Genomic DNA, 22,956 nt, shown 5'->3' on the forward strand with positions numbered 1-22,956 from the left:
TGGAGCCCAGCCTGGTCCACAGAGTGAGTTCCAGTACAGCCAGAGCGACACAGAGAAACTGTCTTGAAAAACTAAAACAAAGTGATTAGGAAGGGAGCTGTTAATTGGTCTGTACAAAGCAGCAGTTGTAGTCTTAACCCACATTCAGTGTACTTAACAGACTATATGACTGTATATGAACATTCCTGCTGCCTTTGCTCCTTTAACAACCTTTTGACAGTGAAATTGCCAGAAAGATTTATTGGTCTACCTGAAAGTCCTCTTTTGGTAGTTAAAGAAAAACATTTATTTGACTGGTACAGGCCTGTGATGAAGTGAGGAAAGCTCTCTCTTGGGTAAGTTTTCCACGTCACTTCTTCTCCTGTTCCCCTAACTTATATGCACAAGTGAATCAGACACTTTAAAAAGAGAGAAAAATCATCTGTAATTTTCATGGTAGTCTGAATTCTATCTTCATTTACTAAATTGTAGCTTAGAAGGGTTTCATGTTGGGGAAGTGATGTTCAGTTCTCTCTGTAAAGAACTTAATCCTCCATGCTATTTGAAAAGCATTCACAGCATCTTTCCTTCAAAAGATAGTTGTGTTTCTATGCTGTGAGCATGTATTCCTTGATCAGGAAAGGTATGTTTTGTTCAGAGACATCAATGGAACAGCAACATCCTCTTCTGTTCCCAGGAGGGGGCCCCAGCTCTGGAGCTTGCGACTGATGGGCCAACTAAAGTGATGGATCTTTGACTTCTGTCTGCATTCAGGCACTACTGCCAGCACCAGTTCCCTTGACAAACCAGTTACCCTCTGCATCTCATTCTGTAGGGACACTTCACAAAAAATGTCTTTTCTTCAGGACATGCATGTGTATGCTTTGGAGTTTGAGGGTATCACTATAACTATTGTCCATTATTTTAGGGTGTTTCTTACTTGAAATAGAATCATTTTCACTTCATCCATAACCTCCTGATCCATTGAAAACTGGGCTTTCTGTTCAAGTTTGAACAGAAATTGGCTTAAAGATTCAGCCAATTCTGATGGTACATGCCTGTAATGCCAGCACTTGCAGGACTAAGGTGTCACCTTAAAGATGTCACCATTTCGGTTGGTCTTAATCTGCTTCAAAAGAAAACAGATAATTGAGGATCATAATTTCAAAGCAACCTAAGCTCTACACAGCAGGACCCTGTCTGGAGAAAACAACATTCAGGATCCTGAATTTTAGGAAACAAAGAAGGCACTAAGAGCTTTAGTTTTTCTTTATAGAAAAAAGGACAAATACTTGCACATATGTTTAGAGATGTCAGCAAGAAGAAGATGATACAGATTCTGAGTAACAGGCTACGATAGTGCCAGCCCAGGGTTAGAAGGATGAGGCAGCATGCAGATGTCTTTTGTGTGTATATTTCTTTTTGGCTGGCTCTTACGAGATGTGTGAGGCTTCTTTGTAGCTAGAGTTTTCCTGCCTTGCCCACAGTCAGGACAAATCTTTGTCACCCGCCAGTCCCATAGCTGCTCAGACCCAACCAAGTAAACACAGAGACTTATATTGCTTACAAACTGTATGGCTGTGGCAGGCTTCTTGCTAACTGTTCTTACAGCTTAAATTAATCCATTTCCATAAATCTATACCTGCCACGTGGCTGGTGGCTTACCGGCGTCTTCACATGTTGCTGGTCATGTCGGCGGCTGGCAGTGTCTCTCTGCCTCAGCCTTCCGCTTCCCAGCATTCTCCTCTCTCCTTGTCCCACCTACTTCCTGCCTGGCCACTGGCCAATCAGTGTTTTATTTATTGACCAATCAGAACAATTTGACATATAGACCATCCCATAGCACTTCTTTACAAAGTTATTTATATAAAGGGTAAGCATTTGTGTATGGCTGCAGTTCTAGGTTCAATTTAGTAAACTGAATTTACTAAATTTATTGAATTTAATTCTCCCCTTTCCTTCTGACTGTTGCTTCTGTTTTTATCATCAGGTGACCATACTACCATCTGCACGTTTTGGGTTGGCTAGGGATCTTAAGATTAGCAATGTGGCAAGTGGCCTAGCAGACTCTTCTGTTGGGTGTAAAGGTTCTGAACAGGCTGTCAGATATTTTTGGTGATGACTTCTACTGTTTTCTTCTTCCATCTCTGTGTTAGTTCTGGCTTGGTCAAGTCATTCCTAGTTAATGTTCCTGTACTTTTGGGTCCTCATCACAACTGTTATCTGGGAAAAGTCTTAAAATCACTTGCATTTTATTCAGTACAGCCTGAAAAGGCTCTGTTGCTGTGTGTCTGTGTGCACACACATAAGCATAATGTTTGGAATCTGTATTTTGGTTTGGTTTGTAGCTTTTGGTTGGGGTGTATGAATGTATATGCTTTTTGGTTTTGAAGTCTGTTCTTACCAGGGCTGCTTTAAAAGAAAACAGATATTGAGGAGTTTGCTAAAGGAGTGCTTCCTGCTGGTGCCTCTGGGTGTTTTGGGAATTGGTGGATTGGGTTGTATACACACTTTTTTTCTTACTATTATTTCTCCCTTTTCTTTTCCTTCTCTCTCTCTTTTTTTTCTTCCCCTTAAGGTAAGCTATGACTTGCTCATAGTGGACTTTCTGAAGCTGTGTTTCCTTGCAGCAACTTTTCTTGAAATGTTAATTCCCAGCCTTTCCCTGATAAAATATTCTCAAACTGCTTTCAGAGACTTCATTCTATTGTCTGTGTTTTCCTCTTAACCTTAAAGATGTCACCATTTTGGTTAGTCTTAATCTCTATTCATTGTGTTCTCTCCATCCATTTCCTCACATTACTCGATGCCAGACAGTCCACTTTATTCTACTTTGCTAAGCTTGCATTCTCTTCCTACATTCTGAGTTAGGTCGTGATTTCAGGAAATGCCAGTGTGTCTCATATAAGCCCTTACTGATAAGAGAGTGGCCTCTAACTGGTGTTTTCTTCTCTTCTGGTGCTTTCATTGCAGGAGTCTGGGTGGAAGCAAATTGTTTTTAATGGACTTGCATCTCCTCACCTTGATCAGGACTAAAGGACGGAGGCCGCTCCACCCCTTTCCCCTCTTCCAAACCCCTAACTTCCTCCAGGCAATACCCTCTGCCCTACAGGATTGAAGATGGCTCGGCAGCCCTCCCAATCCCACACCTCCTGTTTGCCAGGGGGGAAGAACCTAAAGACTTGATGGGGTAGAGAATGGGGGCAGACAGGAGGACAGCAACATGTCCAGCCCCTAGTCTCCATAGAGAATGGTGCTTTGTCCAAGGAAACCTGAGTTTCTGATTCCCCAGGAGCAGTCAATGGTGAGGTTACTGAGAAAACTTCCTTCCCAGAGAAAATGGATCCTCTTTGTGGGATCTTAGGAGAGTGACTGGGTGTGCCAAAAATGCCCAGGGTTGTGCCCTCGGTACTAGATTTGGTGGGGGCAAGAGGGTCCAAACCCTGCTAACATACCACTTCTTTGTTCAACTCCTTTACCTTCCTAGCCCTTTGAGGAGGGACCATGAGAACAGAAACTACCTTGTGACAAGCTGCTGTTCTGGGTTTTCTCTTCTCACGTATTGACGGTTTATTTCCCTGGCCTTCTAGAGGGCTGACTCCTTTTGACTCCTTGCTATCTAACTCCTCAGTGGACTTGCCCCTCAGAAGCAAAACCCAGGAGGTTCCTTTCTCCTGGAGGCCTAGCCAAGCCAGTTACCACCATTTGCTGCTTCAGGCTCGGTTGTCTGTTGCAATAACCAGCTCTTAGGTGTTCCCTCTCCCTGAGGCTTTCCATTTAACATGGAATCCTTCCCCCAAGAAGGCTGCTTCCTTGTTTTAGAGGAAGGTATTGCCTTTGGGACATAGGGATGTCATGGGACCTCAGTAATGAGGACCCCTAGTTAATTAAGTACCAGGAGTGTGGGGAAGGAAGCAATTTGAGCAAGATGTGGCCTACTTGCATGGGCTCTTCTTTTTCAGGTTTGATGTAAGCATGGGCTTGCATCCCCACGGTACATACTTTGACTTATTGTGGGATAACTCAGCACTAGTAGGCAGATAAAGTCACAAATGTGGTGTTTTGTTGGTTTTTTTTTTTTTTTTTATCCTTTGACTATAATACTTCCCCTCACTTGGCCTGGAGGTGCTTCCTGCCTTTGACAAAGAGCAGAGAAGAAATGGAGCCTGACTTAAGTGAACTCAGCTCAGAGTTCTAAGGGCCAGCACACTCATGGCTGTTTTCTGCACAGGCAAATGGAATTGCTTTTCTCAGCATCCAGGTTGTGATAGGTTGCTCCTGCAGGAGGCAGCCACAGTCCTGGAGTTCCATAAGGTGATGTTCCTTCTGCATGCATCTGCAGGGTCTATGACATCTAATGTGAAAAGAGACATGGCATGTGAGATGAGACTTGGTGTGTGAGGCATAGGGTCATTGGAGACCCATCAGACTCAGGAGAGAGACTGAATTGGATCCTTCCTCTCTTCCCAACACACTTCTAATAGACCCCTTCAATCACTGAGGGAGCATCCCCAGGGTTGGAGAAGCACATTCCCTTGGGACAGAGGCTACAAGTTGTAGCTTATCTTCCTGTCCTCCAAGCCAATCCCTATTCCACTTCAGAACATGACACCCTGCCCAATTGGCCAAGTGTTAAGTGATGTGCTTATTCTTGAAAGCAACTTGGGGTGTCTTTTTAAAATGTAGAGAAAACCAAGTAAAGTGACAGTTAAGGAAAAACTATATAGAATATCAGAAAAGCTGTTTACCCGGAGAATTATTTTCTCCCCATTTTTGTTTTATTTTTACTCAATGACAGAATTTTTAGTTTTATTCCTCATAGCAAAAGGAGAAAAAAAAAAAAAGAATCCCAGCCCTCAAAAGGTCAAGGCCCCGTCCCCTTGTTGTCAGTGATTTGTTTGTCTTTCTGATAGGTTGAAAATTGTGTAATAAACTTGATGACGATGTCAATCTTTTATACTGCATTGTATTTTTTTCCTTTTGTAACAAAATATTTTTAAATAATAAATGGGGTGTGAGCTGTTTACGGATTCTGCATTGAATAGATTTGTTGAGGTGTCTGGGGCATGGGTGTGGACTGATGCAGATACTGTGTGATGTAGGGAAACTTCAGGTTCTTCACTAACTTGGTGATGGGCAGTCGTTTGTCCACAGTTGTAGCTGACATGGTGAGCCTCCTAGACATAAAATTTGAACCTTTATTTGTGCCTCTCATGGTTTGTCCTTTCCCTGAGTTAAAGAGAGCTTCCAAGTCATCCTGACCATCACGTTCTCCAGTCTTACTGGCAGATTGGGTTTCCTATCCTGTGGAGTTCTGGTGGTATCCAGTTTGAAATGAATACCTGGGTGCTAGTAATTAGGTCCTCCATCTGCATAACCATAGGCAAGCAATATGTCCTCAGTCTCTCATCAAAACGAGAATAATTGCTGTTCTGCCTTTGTATTAAAGGTGCGTTAGGAATCACATAATGAATGTGTTTTGTGAACAGAGTTACTATCTAAATATGAGAAGTAGAAACTAGAAAGCTTAGAAGTACTGAGGGATTTCCAGAAGAGTTCTCTTTTTAAAGCAGCACAGATAAAGGCCCACTGGCAAAGTCGTCATATCTTAACAATTTACTGTTTGGACAAATATGACAAGAGGGGTTAAGTACTGAAATGCGGGTGTTGAGCTGGTCCCTAAAACTTAGTATCTAAGCCTGAATGGAGGAATTAGATTCAGAATCCATAAAAGTCAGAAATGCATCCATAAAGTCACTTGGATTGTTTTGTGTTTGGGTTTTTTTTGTTTTTTGTTTTTTTACATGCACATATTAGTGTATGTGTGTCTGTCTGCCTGTCTTCATACACATAGGCCTATGTCTAGTCAGGACAACTTGCAAACTTTGTTCTCTTTTACCATATGGTTCCTGGGGAAACAAGCTCTGGTCAGGCTTGCCACCTTAACTCACTGAACCATCACACCAACCCTTTTGTTTTTTAAGACAGTGTCTTTTATCTTAGGCTGACAATGAACTCTTGATCCTTACGCTTCATCTCCCAAAGTGCTGGGATTATATAGGTATACCACCATGCTCAGTTACATCACTTTTCTTAAGTGAAGTAAGAATAGGCTTACATGACAGAAAGATAAACTGCAGACCAGATGATACTGTGTACTGCTATTGGGCTAGATTTTCTAGTGCCTCACTATTGAGATGTGTATTTTCACATTGGGGTCAATGGTCATGTGCATGTCAGTTAATTTAACATTCAGCCATGTGCTTTTTATGCCTTCAGACTTTGTACTGTCTCAGAACATAGGTGTCTCCAGGTCTGTAAAGTAGCTTGCCTCACTCTTAACAAGCACAGCTTTTAGCCACATTAACTCCCTAGGCCAGATAATTTCAGCACTGAAAGGAATGAAGCCGGAAGATAGTTTAAGGTCATGCTGGACTAAGTAGAGAATCTCTGTCTCAAAAAAAAATGAAGTCAATTCAGGCCAGATTGAGTGGTATACCTATAATCCCAGCACTCGGGAGTTTGAAACAGGAGGATCATTTGAAACTACCTGTAAACATGAGACACTCCCCCCATCTTTAAAAAAAAAAATTGTAAAAACATGTATTGATTATAGTGTTTGCTTCATGATCACAGTAAAATGCTGTGGTCTACTGAAAAGCTAGAGCTCAGTCTTGAGATGGGGACCCAGGCTAGTCTCAAAGCTGTGACCTCTTACCCCTGCTTCCAAAGTGGTTGAGACTAAGGTATACCACCACATCCAGTCACTGCCTTGATTTCTCTTGTGCATGACTATTCAAGTGGCTCCAGCAGCATGAAGAACAAGGAGCTACCCATGGGAACCAGTGGACTAAGTTTCCACATAAGTGTGAAGTGAAATGATGTCCTAATCAGCATGTTCAGCCATTAAAACTCATCCTCAGTGGCACTGTGGGTATACACCACTGTGCCCTGGCTGGGTCTCTATTTATAGTTCACTTTGTACATACTGACTTGTAAGACAGGTTTAGAGTTCCATGGGTGCTTTTACTTCTCACCTCTAAACCTGCAAAATGGATGAGTACAGTCTCAAAGGCCCTTCTGAGGCACTTGAGAGATGGCTCTGTAGTTAAGAGCACTAGCTGTTCTTTTAGAGGACTGGGATTCAATTCTCAGCACCCACAGAACAACTTAAAACTAAGCTGTAACTCCCAGTTCCAGGGGATCTGATTCCTTCACTCCAGTGCACATAAAGTTAAATTATATATTTTAAAAATTTTTTTAGAAAGTCCTGAATTTTAACAATTAGGTGTAAAATCCACTTCCACTTAGCTGATCTTTGTTCATTTGTGCTCCTGAGAAGGGGGCTGAAACTAGTGGACATCTAAATGAGATCTGGAAGTCACGGAGAATAGGTTCCTCTCTATTCTATGGCACTAACCAAAGCAAAGCTAGAGAAAGCAAGTGTGAGAAGCAGAAAGTTGATGTTCAATGAGACAGGAGATAGAAGCCCCAGGGAAGGGCCTATTAGACATTTTTGTTATTTTTTGTAGTTGAACTTTCATCATAGACTCAAGGACAACTAGGAGGCAAGGGCACAGAGAAGAGAAAACAAAGTCATCAGTGCTTTGGGCTGTGGAGCCCACAGAATGACAGCCTTAAGAAAGTTAAGAAAGGGGGCTGGAGAGATGGCTCAGAGGTTAAGAACACTGGCTGCTCTTCCAAGAGGTTCTGAGTTCAATTCCCAGCTACCACATGGTGGCTCACTACCATCAATAATAAGATCTGGTTTCCTCTTCTGGCATGCAGGCAGAACACTGTATACATAATAAATAAATCTTTTTTAAAAAAGTTAAGGGGCTGGAGAGATGGTTCAGTAGTTAAGAGCACTGGTTGCTCTTTCAGAGATGGGTTCAATTCCCAGCACCCACATAGCAGCTCCCAACTGTGACTCCAGTTCCAGGGGATCTGACCTTCACACCAATCCACATAAAATGAGTTTAAATAAAACATTAATAAAAGAAAGTTAAGGGGAAAAGAAACAGGCTTAAAAGGCAACATAAGCAAACAAAAATCTTCCAGGATCTGTCTGACACAGACGATTGACCTCAAGGCTTCCTACAGTGGACTCTTTCACAACTGGTAGCTTCCTGGAATAAAATACATGGCCATATTCAGCACTGACCAGTAAATGTTCCTTTTCAGCTAATTCAAGGAAAAAGGTTTTGGTCAGTTTTAGAATATATTTCTTGTAATTTCTAATTATACGTGGCCTATGCTGGAAAGAACTGAGACAAGCAAACCTGGGGCACAGTGGAACATTCACCCAGTCTTTTGCCACTGACAGACCTAAAGAAGACAAACAACATGGCAATGCCTGTTGGGATTCAGGCTGCAACTTGGGTATGGGGAGGGGGGTAAAGATCAGTGGGACACTTTCATCACTATCTTTGTGTCGCAGTTTACCACTAAACAGCCTCAGAACACACTGCTGGGACAGCCTCTGCCCTCCCTTAGAAGAGATGAAACTTAAACCAGGTATGATATAGAAAAGACAACCAGCCCCACATGAGAAAATAATTTTTTTTTATTATAAAACCATGTTTTCTTCATGATCATAATAGAAAAATACTATGAACTACTAAAAGGGTTCTGGATCTCCATCTCTGAGCATGGAGGGTGGAGGGTATTTGAATCAGCCCAGGAGCCCATCATCATGACTTTTCGTGCTCATGCAGGACAGATGTGGTACATGTACAGGGTGCTGTGGCTCAGGTCCTACTGGAAGCCCAATAAGCCTAGATGGTCCACACAAGGAACTCTGGCCATGATGACCAAGGAAGAAAACTTGAGGTCAGTAGGAAGCTGTGAGATCAAGATGGGGACAGCCTTGCCCTTCCCTACCACAAAATGTCAGTGTCTCCTGCTGATGGTCCTGGGTTAAAGACGATGCCACTGACCTCAGGTAGCTGCTCAAGGCCCACATGTCTGTGCTGAGGAAAACCACACCACCTTCCCAGGCCAACTTGACCTACCCCTCTTCACAAGTGTGGCTGAAGGACCAGAAGGATACGTGTTGTCACCTTCATGGGTACCAGTTGGAGTTCTTGTACTTCAGATCTTGTCCATACTAAAGGCAGAAAGAAAGAAACTGTTAAAAGACCAGTGAGTGGGGCTGGAGAGATGGCTCAGCAGTTAAGAGCATTGGCTGCTCTTTCAGAGGACCCAGGCTCAATTCCAAGCTCACAACTGTCTGTAACTCAAGTTGCAGTGGATTTGAATCCCTCACACAGACATACATGCAGGCAAAACACCAATGCACATAAAATAAAAAATAATTACTTAAAAAAAAAAGACCATTGAGTAACAACTATTAGCTTGAACTCTGTATATTTCAAGCCTCTTAACTCCAAAGAAACAGAAGACTATCTTCCTTAAAAAAGAAACTTTTGGGACTGGAAAGATAGTTTCGTGGTAAAAGTATTTGCCACCCAAGCATGAAGACCAGCATCCATGGATGGAGAAATGAGATTTCTGGGGTAAGCTGGCTAGCTTGGCTAGCTGGACTAGCCAAGTCGGAGACTCTTCAGTATATAAGGTGGAAAGTGATTGATGAAGACATCTGTTATCACCCTCTGGTCTGCACATGCACGCACACATATACACACACACACACACCTACCTACCTACCTACCTGGACATTTGTGTATACACAGGTGAACCATACATATGCAGCCCACACACATACAACCTTCCTACCTCCTGGAAGTAAGGAAAGCATTCCCATAGACACCCCCTCAAATCTAGTTTTCTACACTTTTCAGGCCTTTAAAGAGCAATGCATCCATCCCTGAGTGGGGAACCCAGCCCTCAGCAGTAATACCTGGAGAAGGTGGCCAATGTGAGCATCTCAAGCAGCAGCTCTGAGCCACAAAAGAAGAGCAAGATGCTGTTCATGATAGCTTCCAGGCGAAGGACATAGGTCTGCAGCAGCAGGTAATAGGAAGCCATCATGGCAGACGGGAAGGTCAAGGCCACACTAATGCCAAGGGGCATCTTTCGCTGGCAGAGGTTTCCCTTTGTACCTGTAAAACACAGCCCCCAGAGTCACCTCCAAGTGGTGACTGCTTTCCCTGGCAGTCTGTTTTTCTCCTCAGGTATCTGGATGTGACAGATAGGAGTGTCATATTTAAAGGTGAAGTCCCACTGAACTAAAACTTTGAAGCTTCAGGGCGTTACGTGACTGAAGTAACTTACTCCAGAGGCCCTGCTTCCATTCTGACTCAACCCAGGGAACAATGGGATTCTGCATTTAAAAAAAAAAAATGGAGCCGGGCGGTGGTGGCGCACGCCTTTAATCCCAGCACTCGGGAGGCAGAGCCAGGCGGATCTCTGTGAGTTCGAGGCCAGCTTGGGCTACCAAGTGAGTTCCAGGAAAGGCACAAAGCTATACAGAGAAACCCTGTCTCGAAAAACCAAAAAAAAAAAAAAAATGGGGGGAAGCACAGACAGGTGTGGGTCTGTGGTGATATACTGTGTACCCTAATAAATTTGCCTGAAGATCAGAGAACAGAACAAGCCACTAGATTAAACATAGACACCAGGCAGTGACACCTTTAATCCTAGCACTTGGAAGGTGGAGATCCATCTGGACCTCTGTGAGTTCAAAGCCACCATGAGATTGACTCATTCTAGGAGAGAAGCCAGGCAGTAGTGGCACACACCTTTGATCCCAGCACTAAGAAGGAAGTGATATGGTGGGTGGAAAAGGGTATAAAAGGTGTGAGGAGACAGGAACTAAAGCCTTTTCGGCTGAGGAACCCTTTCAGCTGAAGCCCTTTTGGCTGGAGCTCTTTCAAGCTGAGGACTTGGTGAGGTAAGAGGTGGTGGCTGTAGCTTGCTCTGCTTCTCTGATCTTTCAACTTTCATCCTGATATCTGGCTCTGGGTTTTTATTAAAAGACCATTTTAACATTCGAACAACATGATCTTTTGAGTTTGAGGCCAGCCTGGTCTATATTGAGAGTCTACGACAGCCAAGGCTAAAGTATCAGAGTTGAGAGTTCAAGATCATCCTGGTCTCCTTGATTCAAAAAATCAAAACTAAAGTGTGTGTGTGTGTGTGTGTGTGTGTGTGTGTGTGTGTGTGTATAACATGTATGCATTTGTAACCATATGTATATATACAACAACTTATAAAAATTATATATGTAAAATGTGTCTACAATATATGTGTGTATACATACACTAAAAACTTTTCAACTAACATAGAAAATAATGTAAGAAAATATAGAAAATGCATTAAAATATCTGTTACTTGGGGCTGGTAAAATGGATGGCTCAAAGGTTAAGAGCCCTTACTGATTTTCCTGAGGACCTAGGTTCAATTCCCAGCACCCACATGGCAGCTCAATAGTCTGGAACTCCATTTCCAAAGGATCTGATACCCTCTTCTCTTTTCCTTTTAATTCTTACTTGTGTGTTTATGTGTTCACAAGGCCAGAAGACAACATTGGATCCTGGAGTTGGAGTTACACACAGTTGTGAGTTGCCTGATGCTGGGAACCAAACTGGGGTCCTGCAAAAGCAGTAAGCCATCTCTCTAGCCCGACACCTTTTTCTGACCTCTGTAGGCATCAGGCAAAACATTCATACACATAAAATAATTTTTTAATTAAAAAAAAGTGTGTTCCAAAAGCCAAATATGGATACTGTAGGTTGTTGCTATTGCCAATGTAATATGTGAAAAAAAAAATGTTGCCTTGTTTCAACTTGCTTTTCTTTACTGACTTTGAGCACATTAGCAAGTTTTGTCTTTTTTTGATACAGGATCTCATTATGCAGCCCTGACTGGCCTGGGACTCACTATGTAGTCTTAAATGCCCAGTGAGCCCCTTGCCTCTGCCTGGGAGTACTGGGATTAAAGGCATGTACCACCATGCTCACCTTGGCAAGGTTTTTGATCCTCTACAATGACTTAGGTGAAGTGACTGTTAGTATCCCTTTACCATTTCCCCTCTTGAGTTTGTATTTTAACCTGTTTTCAGAGGTGATACATTCTAAGTAATAAGGGGTTTTGCTCTGTTTCTGGGGCTTAAAAACTTCTACAGAAATCCTTGTTTAGAGAAGTAGAGGGAATCTTAGAGCTCTTTAGGCATGCTTTACTTTCCCAAACAAAGCAAGAAGTAAGAACTCTTGTAGCAGTCAGGCAACTGGAAAGGAATGATCTAAGATCAAATGCTACGGCCGTCCTCCAGCCCCACTCAGAAACACAAAGGTAAATCTTGACCTAATATGAAGCAGTAGCTTAAAGCTTCAGGGAAGAAGTAATGAGATATATTACCAGATCCAACATCTGATAGTGAGTCTAGGTTATGTTCTTTGTCTTGTTAATCAAGTTACAGGCTCCAGCATGTCTCATAAGGAATGGAAATATTTTCTGGACAAAACTTACCAAAAAACAGTCTTATTACTTCAACGCCAAGATAAAGGAACAGCATCACCACATCCAGGACTAGGTTGGCTGTTGGGTATGGCAGCAAGAGACCTGCTGGTGGAAAAGCCAGAGTCTGTAAACGCCACCGAACAGTCCCCACAAGGACTGCCACACACCCAGGAACAACATGGACACTAGTCTTAGTTTCCCATGAACCAGCTATCGAGGTGTGGGTTGTTCCAGCTGCGGGCTTTTTTACTAAGTGTGGGGGTTCTACGCCACCAAATGGCTGAATTATAATGGTACACAGATCTGAATATTTCATCAAAGAGAGATGGGGAAGAGTCAGGATGGAGAAGACCACATTTCCCAAACTCAAGAAATTTCCTACAGAATCATTCTAAAGCCATCACTTGGAGAGACTTCTGCCTTGCAGTGAAAAGAGATGCTGCAGGGGCCAGAAAAGAATGAAAGGTTCTTGGTGGGAGTTGGTGCTCGACTAAAGTGGTTAAGGGCTGTTGGGGCAGAGGCAGTCAAGACCAGCCTTACCTTTATACAGGAAAATAAGGAGCTCCAGAAGGAAATAGGTCGCATAGTACCACCCATTCAGAAAGAACAGGACTTCCAGAGGTGTTGAGGACAACCTTTTATCTGAAAAAAGCAACACAAAGAATGGGCAGAAGGGCAGCTGGAGTTCTACTCCCTGTATGGTTCTGTGTAATCTGAAGAAAACACAAGGTCATGGTGAATGAGGGAGAAACTTCTGATTGTTTATGAAGTGAGAGTATTAATGTGAAGGGGTAGCCTTCACCTCCTTGCCCAGGAATTACTTTCAGGTCGACTTTTCTGCAATTCAGCTATCATCACAGCTGAGAGGCACCTCAGAGATCCAACCCTGTCACTACTGAAGGGGAAATTGGGGCGCAGAGACCAACAGCGTGTCTGTCCAAGGCTAGAGGATTCATAACTAAACAGTCCCAGAATAGGGCCAGCCCGGGATTTTTAAGGGTACAGTATCCGAGTTGTACACAGGCGGGCACTCGGGGTGGTCAGGGCAACGCAAGCCCCACTCGGACAAATGAAGAGTGAGACCCCCAACTTTTAAGAATGGGGTATTAGGTCGAGCTCTGGAGAGCACAGAGGTGGAGGGCCTGGCAGGTACCGATGGGACGGGGGGCAGAGACACACACCTCCGGAGTCTCACCTCGCGGCGCCATGTTCAGTCCCCATGGAAACTGCGTACGCGGCAGCTCCGGGAGCAAATGTGGCGGGGCCGGAAGCGCCGCTCTGCCTATCCGTGCCACTCTATGATCATCGCACCGGCTGCGCACGCGCGCGGAAGAGCATTCGCCGTCAACTGCCTACTGTGGTCTGCGGGAGGATGACGATTTTGTACGAAACCAGAGAGTCCAGAAGACCCAAGCAGCTCTCGAACTCTCTTCCCCGCGCCCTGGCGTTGGGCCTGAGTGGCCGGGTCGGGTAGTGTGGTCGGAGGATCGGCCCTGGGCCCACCATTCTTCTTTCCCACGGCTTTGTGAAAAACAAACGCCTTATGGCACTGCCCTGCACTAGGCTTCCGGGGGCGATTGGCGTAACACAAGATATTGCTGGAGAAACCAGAACCGTCAGAATGCCCTTTCTAGAAGTACAAGGAAAAACAGTGGCACTATAACGTGATCCTCCTGCGACCCAAAAAGTGCTAGGGTGTTGAGAGACTGCATACACCCAGGCGGGAATTGAGAGGCATTTCCAACAAGCTGAGTATGAACCCTGGTTGCGGTTTGAAGCTGCAAGAGCATGTTGTTGTAGGCAGGAGAGTGGAAGAGTAAGGATTCTGAAGGGACTCAGGTTGACTCAGCCGGCAAGCTTTAAAGTGTAGCAGTCAGGCAACGAATAACTGGGGAGTAACTAACTTGAAATGAAAGTGCTACACCCCTAGCTAATAGGAGCGTGGGTAAAGATGGTAATTGTTATTCTCCTTGCCTGGGGAGAGAATTTTATGTAGAAAGCCTCCCTCCGCTGCCCCTCACCTCCACCTCTGCTCTTCAGGCCCCTTCACCCCTGTTTTTGCCTTCCACTGGCATATTGTTTTTGTTGTGGTTTGGTTAGACAGATCTCCCTATGTAGGCCAGGCAGGCCTCAAATCCTCCTGCCTGTGCTTCCCGCCCAGTACTGGGATTATAGGTGGGTGCCACAATGCTCTGGCTGGTCTTAACTGGAACCTTGAGGGTCTAACAAGGGCCAGGGCAAGCTGAGGCCATGGAAAGGATCTCTGCCTGTACCCCATCTGCACTGCCCTTATATACACTCCTGCTCTGGGCCTTAGATGAAGGGAAGGTGGCCGGTTGTTTTGTTGTTGTTGTTGTTGTTGTTGTTGTTTTAAGGGTGAATTCTTTTTCTTTTCTTTTTTAAAATTATTTATTATGTATACAGTATTCTGCCTGCATGACAGAAGAGGGCACCAGGTCTAATTATAGATGGTTGTGAGCCACCACCATGTGGTTGCTAGGAATTGAACTCAGGACCTTTGGAAGAGTAGCCAGTGTTCTTAACCTCTGAGCCATCTCTCCAGCCCCGGCCGGTTGTTTTTTTGTTTGTAAATAGAGGGTCTTAAATCACCCAGTCAGTACATACATCTACGTGTGGTGTACACATACATCTCTTTCATGCTACAGTGAAAAGTTCACCCATTGTCAACAGAGATTATATAGTCCATAGCTTTCCTATCTCCTGGCTCCTTAAGAAAAATGATGCTGTTCCATGTCAAAGGATGCCATAACTCCATGGGTGCCAAAAGGGGACACTGAGACTGAGTCAGTAAACAGCAGGAAACTCAGAATAGCAGCCTGGTCTGCTGCCCCCAAGTCAGTGAGCATGATACAGTAGCCCAGATAATGGCACACACAGCAGGTTTGCTGGGGCTGAGGAAACCAAGGCCAAAGATGCAGCATTCTTCTTAAACATTATTGATTGATTGATTCATTCATTCATTCAAATCGTTGCATTTTCTGGGCTGTAATCCAACAGTCCCCACAGAGCTGTATCTCTAGTCTTTCAGTACTTTTCTTTAGTAAGCCACAAATAAAGCTGAGCTCCAGCCTCTACAGAGGAACAAAATTTTACTATAGTTACATAGTTAGTTGACCTACTTAATTGCCCTGTGTACTCAGTATCAAGACCTTTCAGGGCCATGTACCATTGGTTAGAAATACAAAGACCCATGCCAGATTCAGTCCAGTATTCACTGACCTTGCTAAACTAACACATTGTTGCTGTGGGCTATCTTTCTGTGTGCTGTGAATATGTGTTGCTCTGATTAGTTGATAAATAAAGCTTCATTGGCCTATGGCAAGGCAGCTTAGAGGCAGGTGGGAAATCTAGGCAGATATAGGGAGAAAAGAAAGGAGAGGAGGGAGAGACGTAAGCCTCCTCCCGAAGGAGCAGCATGATTCCAGCAAACAGGTAATGCCACAGCCTCATGGCAACTTATAGATTAATAGAAATGGCTGAAGTTATAATAGCTAGCTAGCAAGAAGCCTGCCATAGGCCACACAATTGGTAATTAATATTAAGCCTCTGAATGATTAGTTTATAAGCAGCTATGGGAACTGGGGACTTCAGGGCTGGGCAAGACCAGAGAAAACTTCAGTCTACACATTGTGATAGCAATTCTTTTTTTTTTTTTCCTTTTCTTTTTTGTTTTTTTGAGACAGGGTTTTTCTGTGTAGCCCTGGCTGCCCTGGAAGTCACTCTGTAGACCATGCTGGCCTTGAACTCAGAGATCTGCCTCTGCCTCCAGAGTTCTGGGATTAAAGGTGTGCACCACCACCAGCGCCAGTGTGATGGCTATTTTTGGCTGTCAACTTGACTACATCTAGAATTAACTAAAACCCAAAGGCCATGAGGGACATTTTTTTCTTCATTAAATCAATTGAAGTGAGAAGACCCACTTTCCCCCCCTTTTTGTTACTTTTTTAAAAAGATTTATTTATTATATATACAGTGTTCTGCCTGCATGCCAGAAAAGGGCATTAGATATCATTATAGATGGTTGTGAGCCACCATGTGGTTGCTGGGAATAGAACTCAAGGCTTCTGGAAGAGCAGCCAATGCTCTTAACCTCTGAGCCATCTCACCAGCCCACTTATTTTATTTTTTGAGATTATAATATAATTACATCATTTCTCCCTTTTCCCCTTCCAAACCTTCCTATATACCCCTCCTTGGTCTCTCTCAAATCCATGGCTTCTTTTTTCATGCATAAATGTACATGCATATACATATATATTCCTAATTACAATCTGCATAATTTCATTTGTTCTTTCCAGGGCTGACAATTCTGTATGGGATAACTAATTGGTATGCTCTTCCATGAGGAAGGTTATTTCTTCCACTTTTTTTTCCTTTAAACAACTTTTAAATTTAAATATATTTTGATCATATTCTTCCCCTCCCCCAAGTCTTTCCAGATCCTCTCCCTGCCCACCCACCTAACTTTAAGTTCTTTCTCAGAAAACAACCAAAAACGAAATACAACAGCAACACCTCAAACCAAGAAGACAAAATAAAACAACACCCAAACAGAAAAAAAAAAAAAACAAAAAAACAAAACTGTAACCAAATAAAAGCATGCACACAAAAAACTGTGGAGTTCATTATATGTTGGTCAACTGCTGCTGAACATGTGGCCTGTCCTGGAGTGGTTGATATACCCAGTGTCACTCCATTGAAGCAAATGGATTTTATCTCTCCCAGCAGATAGGACAGTTCAGTTATTAGCCTTCATTCTGGCTAGGTTTTTCATTCAATCCTTCATTTATTTTTAGAATAAAATAGCAAAACTATCACATCAAAGTTGGACAAAACAAACCAACAAAGGAAAGGAACCCAAGAGAAAACACAAGAATCAGAGACCCACTTGTTTGCGTGCTCAGGAGTCCCATAAAAACACTAAGCTGGAAGCCGTGTATACTCAGAGGACCTGGTGCAGACCCAGGCAGGCCCTGTGCTTGCTGCTGCAGTCTGTGAATTCACAGTTGATTTACAGAGTCTTGTTTTCTTGGTGTCCTCCATCCCCTCTGGCTCTTACATTCTCTCCACCTCCTCTTCCTTGGGGGTTCTCTGAGCTCTGAAAGGGAGGGATTTGATGGAGACATCTCATTTAGGGCTGAGTGTTCCAAGGTCTCTCACTTCCTGTGTAATGTCTGGCTGTGGGTCTCTGTTTCCCATCTGCTGCATCATCTCTGATGATGGCTGAACAAGGCACTAATCTATGAGTATAGCAAAATATCATTAGGTGTTGTTTTATTACTACATTTGTTTTTCTTTAGATCAGTAATATTTGGTTTTACCCTAGGGCACTGGGCTGTCTCAGGTTCTTGGTCACCCAACAGTGTCAGGTATGAGTTCCATCTTATGCAGTAGGTCTTAAGTCAAACCAGTTATTGGTTGGTTACTCCCAAGAGATTTGTGCCACTATTGCCCTAGCCTATCTTGCAGGTAGTATATACCATTGTAGATAAAGGTTTTGTGGCTGGCTTGGTGTTTGTTTCTTTTTTGATAGCATGCGGAATACCTTCCTGTACCAAAGACACTGGAACATAGGGATGAAGGCTCTATGTAGGCACCAGCTCCACACCTCCATTGTTCAATGCATTGTATAGGTGTTATCTACAGCACTTTTGATAGAATGGCCATTTTTGCTATGTTAACCCTAGCAATCCATGACCATGAGAGATCTTTCCATCTGCTGATATCTTCTTCAATTTCTTACTTCAGTGACTGGAAGTTTTTATCATACATATCTTACTTAGTTAGACATATCCCAATATATTTTATATTATTTGAGGCTATTGTGGAAGGTGTTGTTTCCCTGATTTCTTTCTCAGACTATTTGTCATTTGTATGTAAGAGGGCTCCTGATTTTTGTGAGTTAATTTTGTATCCAGCTACTATGCTGAAAGTGTTTATCAGCTATAGGAGCTTCCTCGTGGAATTCTTTGGGTCACTTAAGTATACTATCATACCTTCTGAAAATAAAGATACTTTGACTTCTTCCTTTCCAAATTGCATACCATTGATCTCCTTCACTTGTCTTATTGCTCTAGCTAAGACTTCAAGTGCTATATTGAGTAGGCATAGAGAAATGAACAACCTTGACTTGTTCCTGATTTTAGTGCAATTGCTTTGAGTTTTTCTTCATGTAAGTAGCTGTGGGCTTGCAATAAATTGCCTTTATTGAAGTATGCCCCTTGTATTTCTACTCTCTCCAGGACTTTTATCATGAAGTGCTGTTGGATTTTAAAGGTCTTTTCTGCATCTAATGAGATGATCATACAGTTGTGGTCTTTCAGTTTCTTTATATAGTGGATTACATTTATTGATTTACATACATTGACCCATCCCTGCATCTTTGGGATGAAGCCTTCTTGATCAGAGTGAATGGTGTTTTTGATGTGTTCTTGGATTTGGTTTGCAAGTATTTTATTTTATTTTGGTTTGTTGTTGTTATTGTTGTTGTTGAGAGAGGGTTTCTTTTTATAGCCTGGCTGTCTTAGAACTCATTTTGTAGACCAGGCTGGCCTCGAACTCAGAGATCAGTCTGCTTCTGCCTCCCAAGTGTTGGGATTAAAGTGTGCACCCAGATGCTTGGCTGGTTTGCAAGTTATGTTGTTGAGTATTTTTTGCACCTATGTTCATAAAGGAAATTGATCTGTAATTCTCTTTCTTTGTTGGGTCTTTATGTGGTTTGGGTATCAGGGTAACTATGGACTCAAAGTGAATTGAGCAATGTTCCTTCTGTTTCTATTTTGTGGAATAATTTGAGGGGTACTGATGTTAACTCTTCTTTGAAAGTCTGGCAGAATTCTATACTAAAACCATCTGGCTCTGGGCTTTTTTTGGTTGGGAGACTTTTAATGACTGCTTCAATTTCATTAGGGGTTATAGGTCTATTTAAATTGCTTATTTGATCTGATCTTGATTTAACTCAGTAAATGGTATGTATCAAGAAAATCATCCATTTCTTTTAGATTTTCCAATTTGGTGGAGTACAGGTTTTTAAAATGTCATTTTGATTCTCTGAATTTCCTCAGTGTCTGTTGTTATGTCCCCATTTTCATTTCTGATTTTAATTTGGATCTTTTCTCTCTACCTTTTAGTTATTTGGATAAGGGTTGGTCAATCTTAGTCAATCTCACTGGTTTTCTCCAAGAACCAACTGTTTCAAATTGGTTCTTTGTATTTTGTTTGTTTGTTTAATTTTATTGGTTTGAGTTTGATTATTTGTTGCTGAATACTATTTGGGGGTATGATTTCTTCTTTTTGTTCTAGAATTTTCAGGTGAGCTGTTGCTAGTATGAGATGTCTCCAATTTTTTAATATAAGCACTTAGTGCTATGAACTTGCCTCTTAGAACAGCCTGCATTGTGTCCCATAAATTTGTGTATGTCATGTATTGATTTTCATTCAATTCTAGAACGTCTTTGATTTCTTTCTTTATTTCTGTCTTGACCCATTTTTCATTCGATAGGAAGTTGTTCAGTTTTCCATGAGTTTGTAAACCTTTTGTTGTGTCTATTGTTGTTAATATTCAGCTTTAGCTTATGGTGGTCAGATAGGATGAAGGGTATTATTTTGATTTTCTTGTATCTATTGAGACTTGCTTTGTGTCTGAGTATGGGGTCAATTTTGGAGAAAGTTCCATAAGATGCTGAGAAGAAGGTATATTCTTTTGTTTTTGGATGAAATGTTCTGTAAATATGTCAGATCCATTTGGTTTATAAATAACCTCAGTTAGCTCCAGTATTTCTCTGTTTAGTTTTTGTCTAGATGACCTGTCTTTTGGTAAGAGCAGAGTATTGAAGTTTCCCACTATCAGTGTGTAAGGATTAATATATGATTTAAGCTATAGTAGTATTTCTTTTGCAACTTGAGAGGCCTTGTGTTTGGGTGTTGGGGAATATTCCTTTATACTGTGTGAAGATATGTCACTGTGACTGGTTTAGTAAAAAGCTAAACAGCCCATTGCTAGGCAGGAGGTATAGCAGGGACTTTTAGAAAGAGAGAACTTTGGGAAGGCGGGATTGTCAGCTGGACATAGAGGAAGCCAGACATGCAGGAAGAGAGGTAAAAGTCATGAGACATGCAACAGCATGTAGATTAATAGGAATGAGTTAATTTGTCGGGCGGTAGTGGTGCACTCAGGAGGCAGAGGGAGGTGAATCTCTGTGAGTTCAAGGCCAGCCTGGGCTACAGAGCAAGTTCCAGGACAGGCTCCAAAGCTACAGAGAAACCCTGTCTCAAAAAAGCAAACAAACAAAAAGAAATGGGTTAATTTAAATTATAAGAGCTAGTTAGAAACAAACCTAATCTAAGGCTGAGCTTTCATGATTAATAATAAGTCTCTGTGTCATTTTTTTGTGAGCTGTCGGCCCAAAGAAAAATCCATTTATGTTTGGGACATAGATATTAAGAAGTGAATTGTCATCTTGGTGGATTTTCCTTTGATGAGTATGTAGTGTCCTTCCCCATCTCTTCTGATTAGTTTTGACTCGAAGTTTATTTTGTCAGATATTAAAGTGGCTACACCAGCTTGTTTCTTAGATCCATTTGCTTAAAATATATTTTTTCCAACTCTTTACCTTGCAGTGATGCCTATCCTTGATATAATGGTATGTCTCTTGGATACAGCAGGATAGATCCTGTTTTCATATCCCCTCTGTTAGTCTGTGTCTTTTTATTGGGGAATTGAGACCGTTGATGAATGTTGGTTCCTGGTTTTGTTGTTGTTGTTGGTGGTGGTGGTGGTGGTAATAGGTGTGTGTGTGTGCTCACTCACTCACTCGCACTCATGTTCACCTCTCTTCTTTGACTTTGTTGGTCTGGGATTATTGATTCCTGTGTTTACTTGGATGTAGTTAACCTCTTTAGTTTACTTTCTAGCACCTTCTGTAGGGCTGCATTTTTAGATATTGCTTACATTTGACTTTATCGTGGACTGTCTTATTTTCTTCATCTATGTTGATTGAAGTCTGAGCTGGCATCTGCAGTCTCTTAAGAGTCTGCAGCACATCTGTCCGGGCCCTTCTAGGTTTTTAGAGTCTCCTTTGAGAGGTCAGGTGTAATTCTAAAAGTCTGCCTTTATATGTTTCTTGGTCTTTTTCCTTTGCAGCTTTTAATATTCTTTCTCTGTTCTGTATATTCTGTGCTTTGATTATGTATGTGCTAAGGGGACTTTCTTTTCTGGTCAAGTCTTTTTGGTGTTATGTATGCTTTTCGTACTGTGATAGGCATCCCTTTCTTTAGACTAGGGAAATTTTCTATGATTTTATTGAGAATATCTTCTGAGACTTTGACCTATGTTTATTCTCCTTGTTCTATTCCTATTATTCTTAGATTTGGTCTTTTCGGAGTGACCCAGATTTCCTAGGTGTCTGTGTCTGGAATTGTTTAGATTTAACATTTTCTATGACCAATGTATCCATTTCTTCTATTGTGTCTTCAGTTCCTGAGATTCTTACATCTCTTGTATTCTGTTGACGAAGCTTGCCTCTGTGGTTCTATTTGAGTTCCTAAATTTTTCATTCCCAGATTTCCCTCAGTTTGGGTTTTCTTTATTGATTCTATTTCCACTTTCAGGTCTTGAAGAGTTTTATTCATTTCCTTCCACTACTTGTTTTTTCATAGATTTCGTTAAGGGATTGTCCCTTTTCTCTTTAAGGACCCCTGTCATATTCATAAAGGCTGTTCAAGGGTTTTTATTTGTGCTTCAGCCCTGTTGGCATATGTCAGGGCCTTCTGTGCTAGGGCTGCTGGGTTCTTGTTGAGACATACTGTCCTGTTACTGTGCTTTTACTCTGGTATCTAGGCATTTGGGATTGGGAAGATTGTAATTCTAGGTGCTGATATCTGGTCTTGTTTTGTTTGGTGTGTGTTTTGTTCCTTGGTTCTATTTCTGTTCTCCCTCTTAGCTTAGGAGAGTGTGGTGGCTGTGTGTTGCCTGTAGGAAAATCTTCTGGGGTCCTGATAGGTGTGGGCACTGGGGGTTCAGGTAAAATGTGCTTCTGGGTATTGGGACCTGAGACTTAGGAATGGGGATGGGCTGGGGGCAGTGAAGGGGCTTTAAAAGGGAGAAAATCAGGATGTTCCACCAGGATCTGCTTAGTTTGTTCCCTGAGAAGGGGACAGAGAGTGAAGAGAGGCCACAGCAGAAGACCTGCTGTAGAGCTGGGGATGAGACTGAGGGATTGGTGGAAGGATGGAGGGAAAGGCGAAGATCTCCAGTTAGCCTACTTGTTTCCCTGGTCAGAGTGGCCTGTAGGTTCCTAAGGAGTGCCTGCTGGAGTTGGGGGCTGGGACAGAACAGTGAGTGGGGGAAGGAATTCTGGAGGGGAAGACCTGTGTGATCCCCTGGAGGTGGGTGCAGGAGGGGAAGGGAGGCGGCAGTAGGTGTTCTGTTGCAGATCTAGGGGTGAGGCTGGGGACCTGGACTTGGAGGAGCAGAGAGAGGTGAAGATCTGCAATTAGCTTAACTGCTTCTCTGCCCAGCAGGCCTGCTGGGAA

General features: G+C 42.6%; 2 protein-coding genes across 12 annotated transcripts in view; one reads left to right on the forward strand and one right to left on the reverse strand.

The window, feature by feature from the left end:
* The window catches only part of Cpsf7 (cleavage and polyadenylation specific factor 7), a 27,193-nt gene extending 17,149 nt beyond the window's left edge, over window positions 1-10,044 (forward strand). For 8 of the 9 annotated variants that reach the window (XM_028884256.2, XM_028884262.1, XM_028884258.1 and 5 more), the window contains one exon: window positions 2,953-5,009. The gene's annotated coding sequence lies outside the window, so the exon portion shown is untranslated. Of the gene's footprint in view, window positions 1-2,952; window positions 5,010-9,782 lie in introns of those variants that run through there. The other variant, XM_037204655.1, reaches the window with a different exon arrangement.
* On the reverse strand, window positions 8,528-13,681 carry Tmem216 (transmembrane protein 216). Of its 3 annotated transcripts, none has more exons than XM_028884254.2 (5): window positions 13,598-13,681; window positions 12,943-13,044; window positions 12,412-12,504; window positions 9,842-10,043; window positions 8,528-9,088 (listed from the first exon to the last, which is right to left on the reverse strand). In XM_028884254.2, exons 1-5 carry the CDS (start codon window positions 13,608-13,610, stop codon window positions 9,073-9,075), a joined length of 426 nt encoding a protein of 141 aa, XP_028740087.1. In that variant the 5' UTR covers window positions 13,611-13,681; the 3' UTR covers window positions 8,528-9,072. The 3 variants fall into 3 exon arrangements, with proteins under 3 accessions (XP_028740087.1, XP_028740086.1, XP_037060577.1); XM_028884253.2 differs by having other exon boundaries at window positions 12,412-12,507; XM_037204682.1 differs by having other exon boundaries at window positions 12,412-12,507; window positions 13,584-13,675.
* Window positions 13,682-22,956: the final 9,275 nt, after the last annotated feature.

The sequence above is a fragment of the Peromyscus leucopus genome, chromosome 1, assembly GCF_004664715.2.
Source record: "Peromyscus leucopus breed LL Stock chromosome 1, UCI_PerLeu_2.1, whole genome shotgun sequence".
NCBI lineage: Eukaryota > Metazoa > Chordata > Mammalia > Rodentia > Cricetidae > Peromyscus > Peromyscus leucopus.

Excerpts from the sequence above, each read along its gene's own strand:
- Tmem216 (XM_028884253.2), bottom strand. Across the intron at positions 12,508-12,942 it reads CCTTATTTTCCTGTATAAAG|CAGGTCTCTTGCTGCCATAC; the intron begins GTAAGGCTGGTC and ends CTTTTCCACCAG. Across the intron at positions 10,044-12,411 it reads AGTAATAAGACTGTTTTTTG|GTACAAAGGGAAACCTCTGC; the intron begins GTAAGTTTTGTC and ends TGTGTTTTACAG.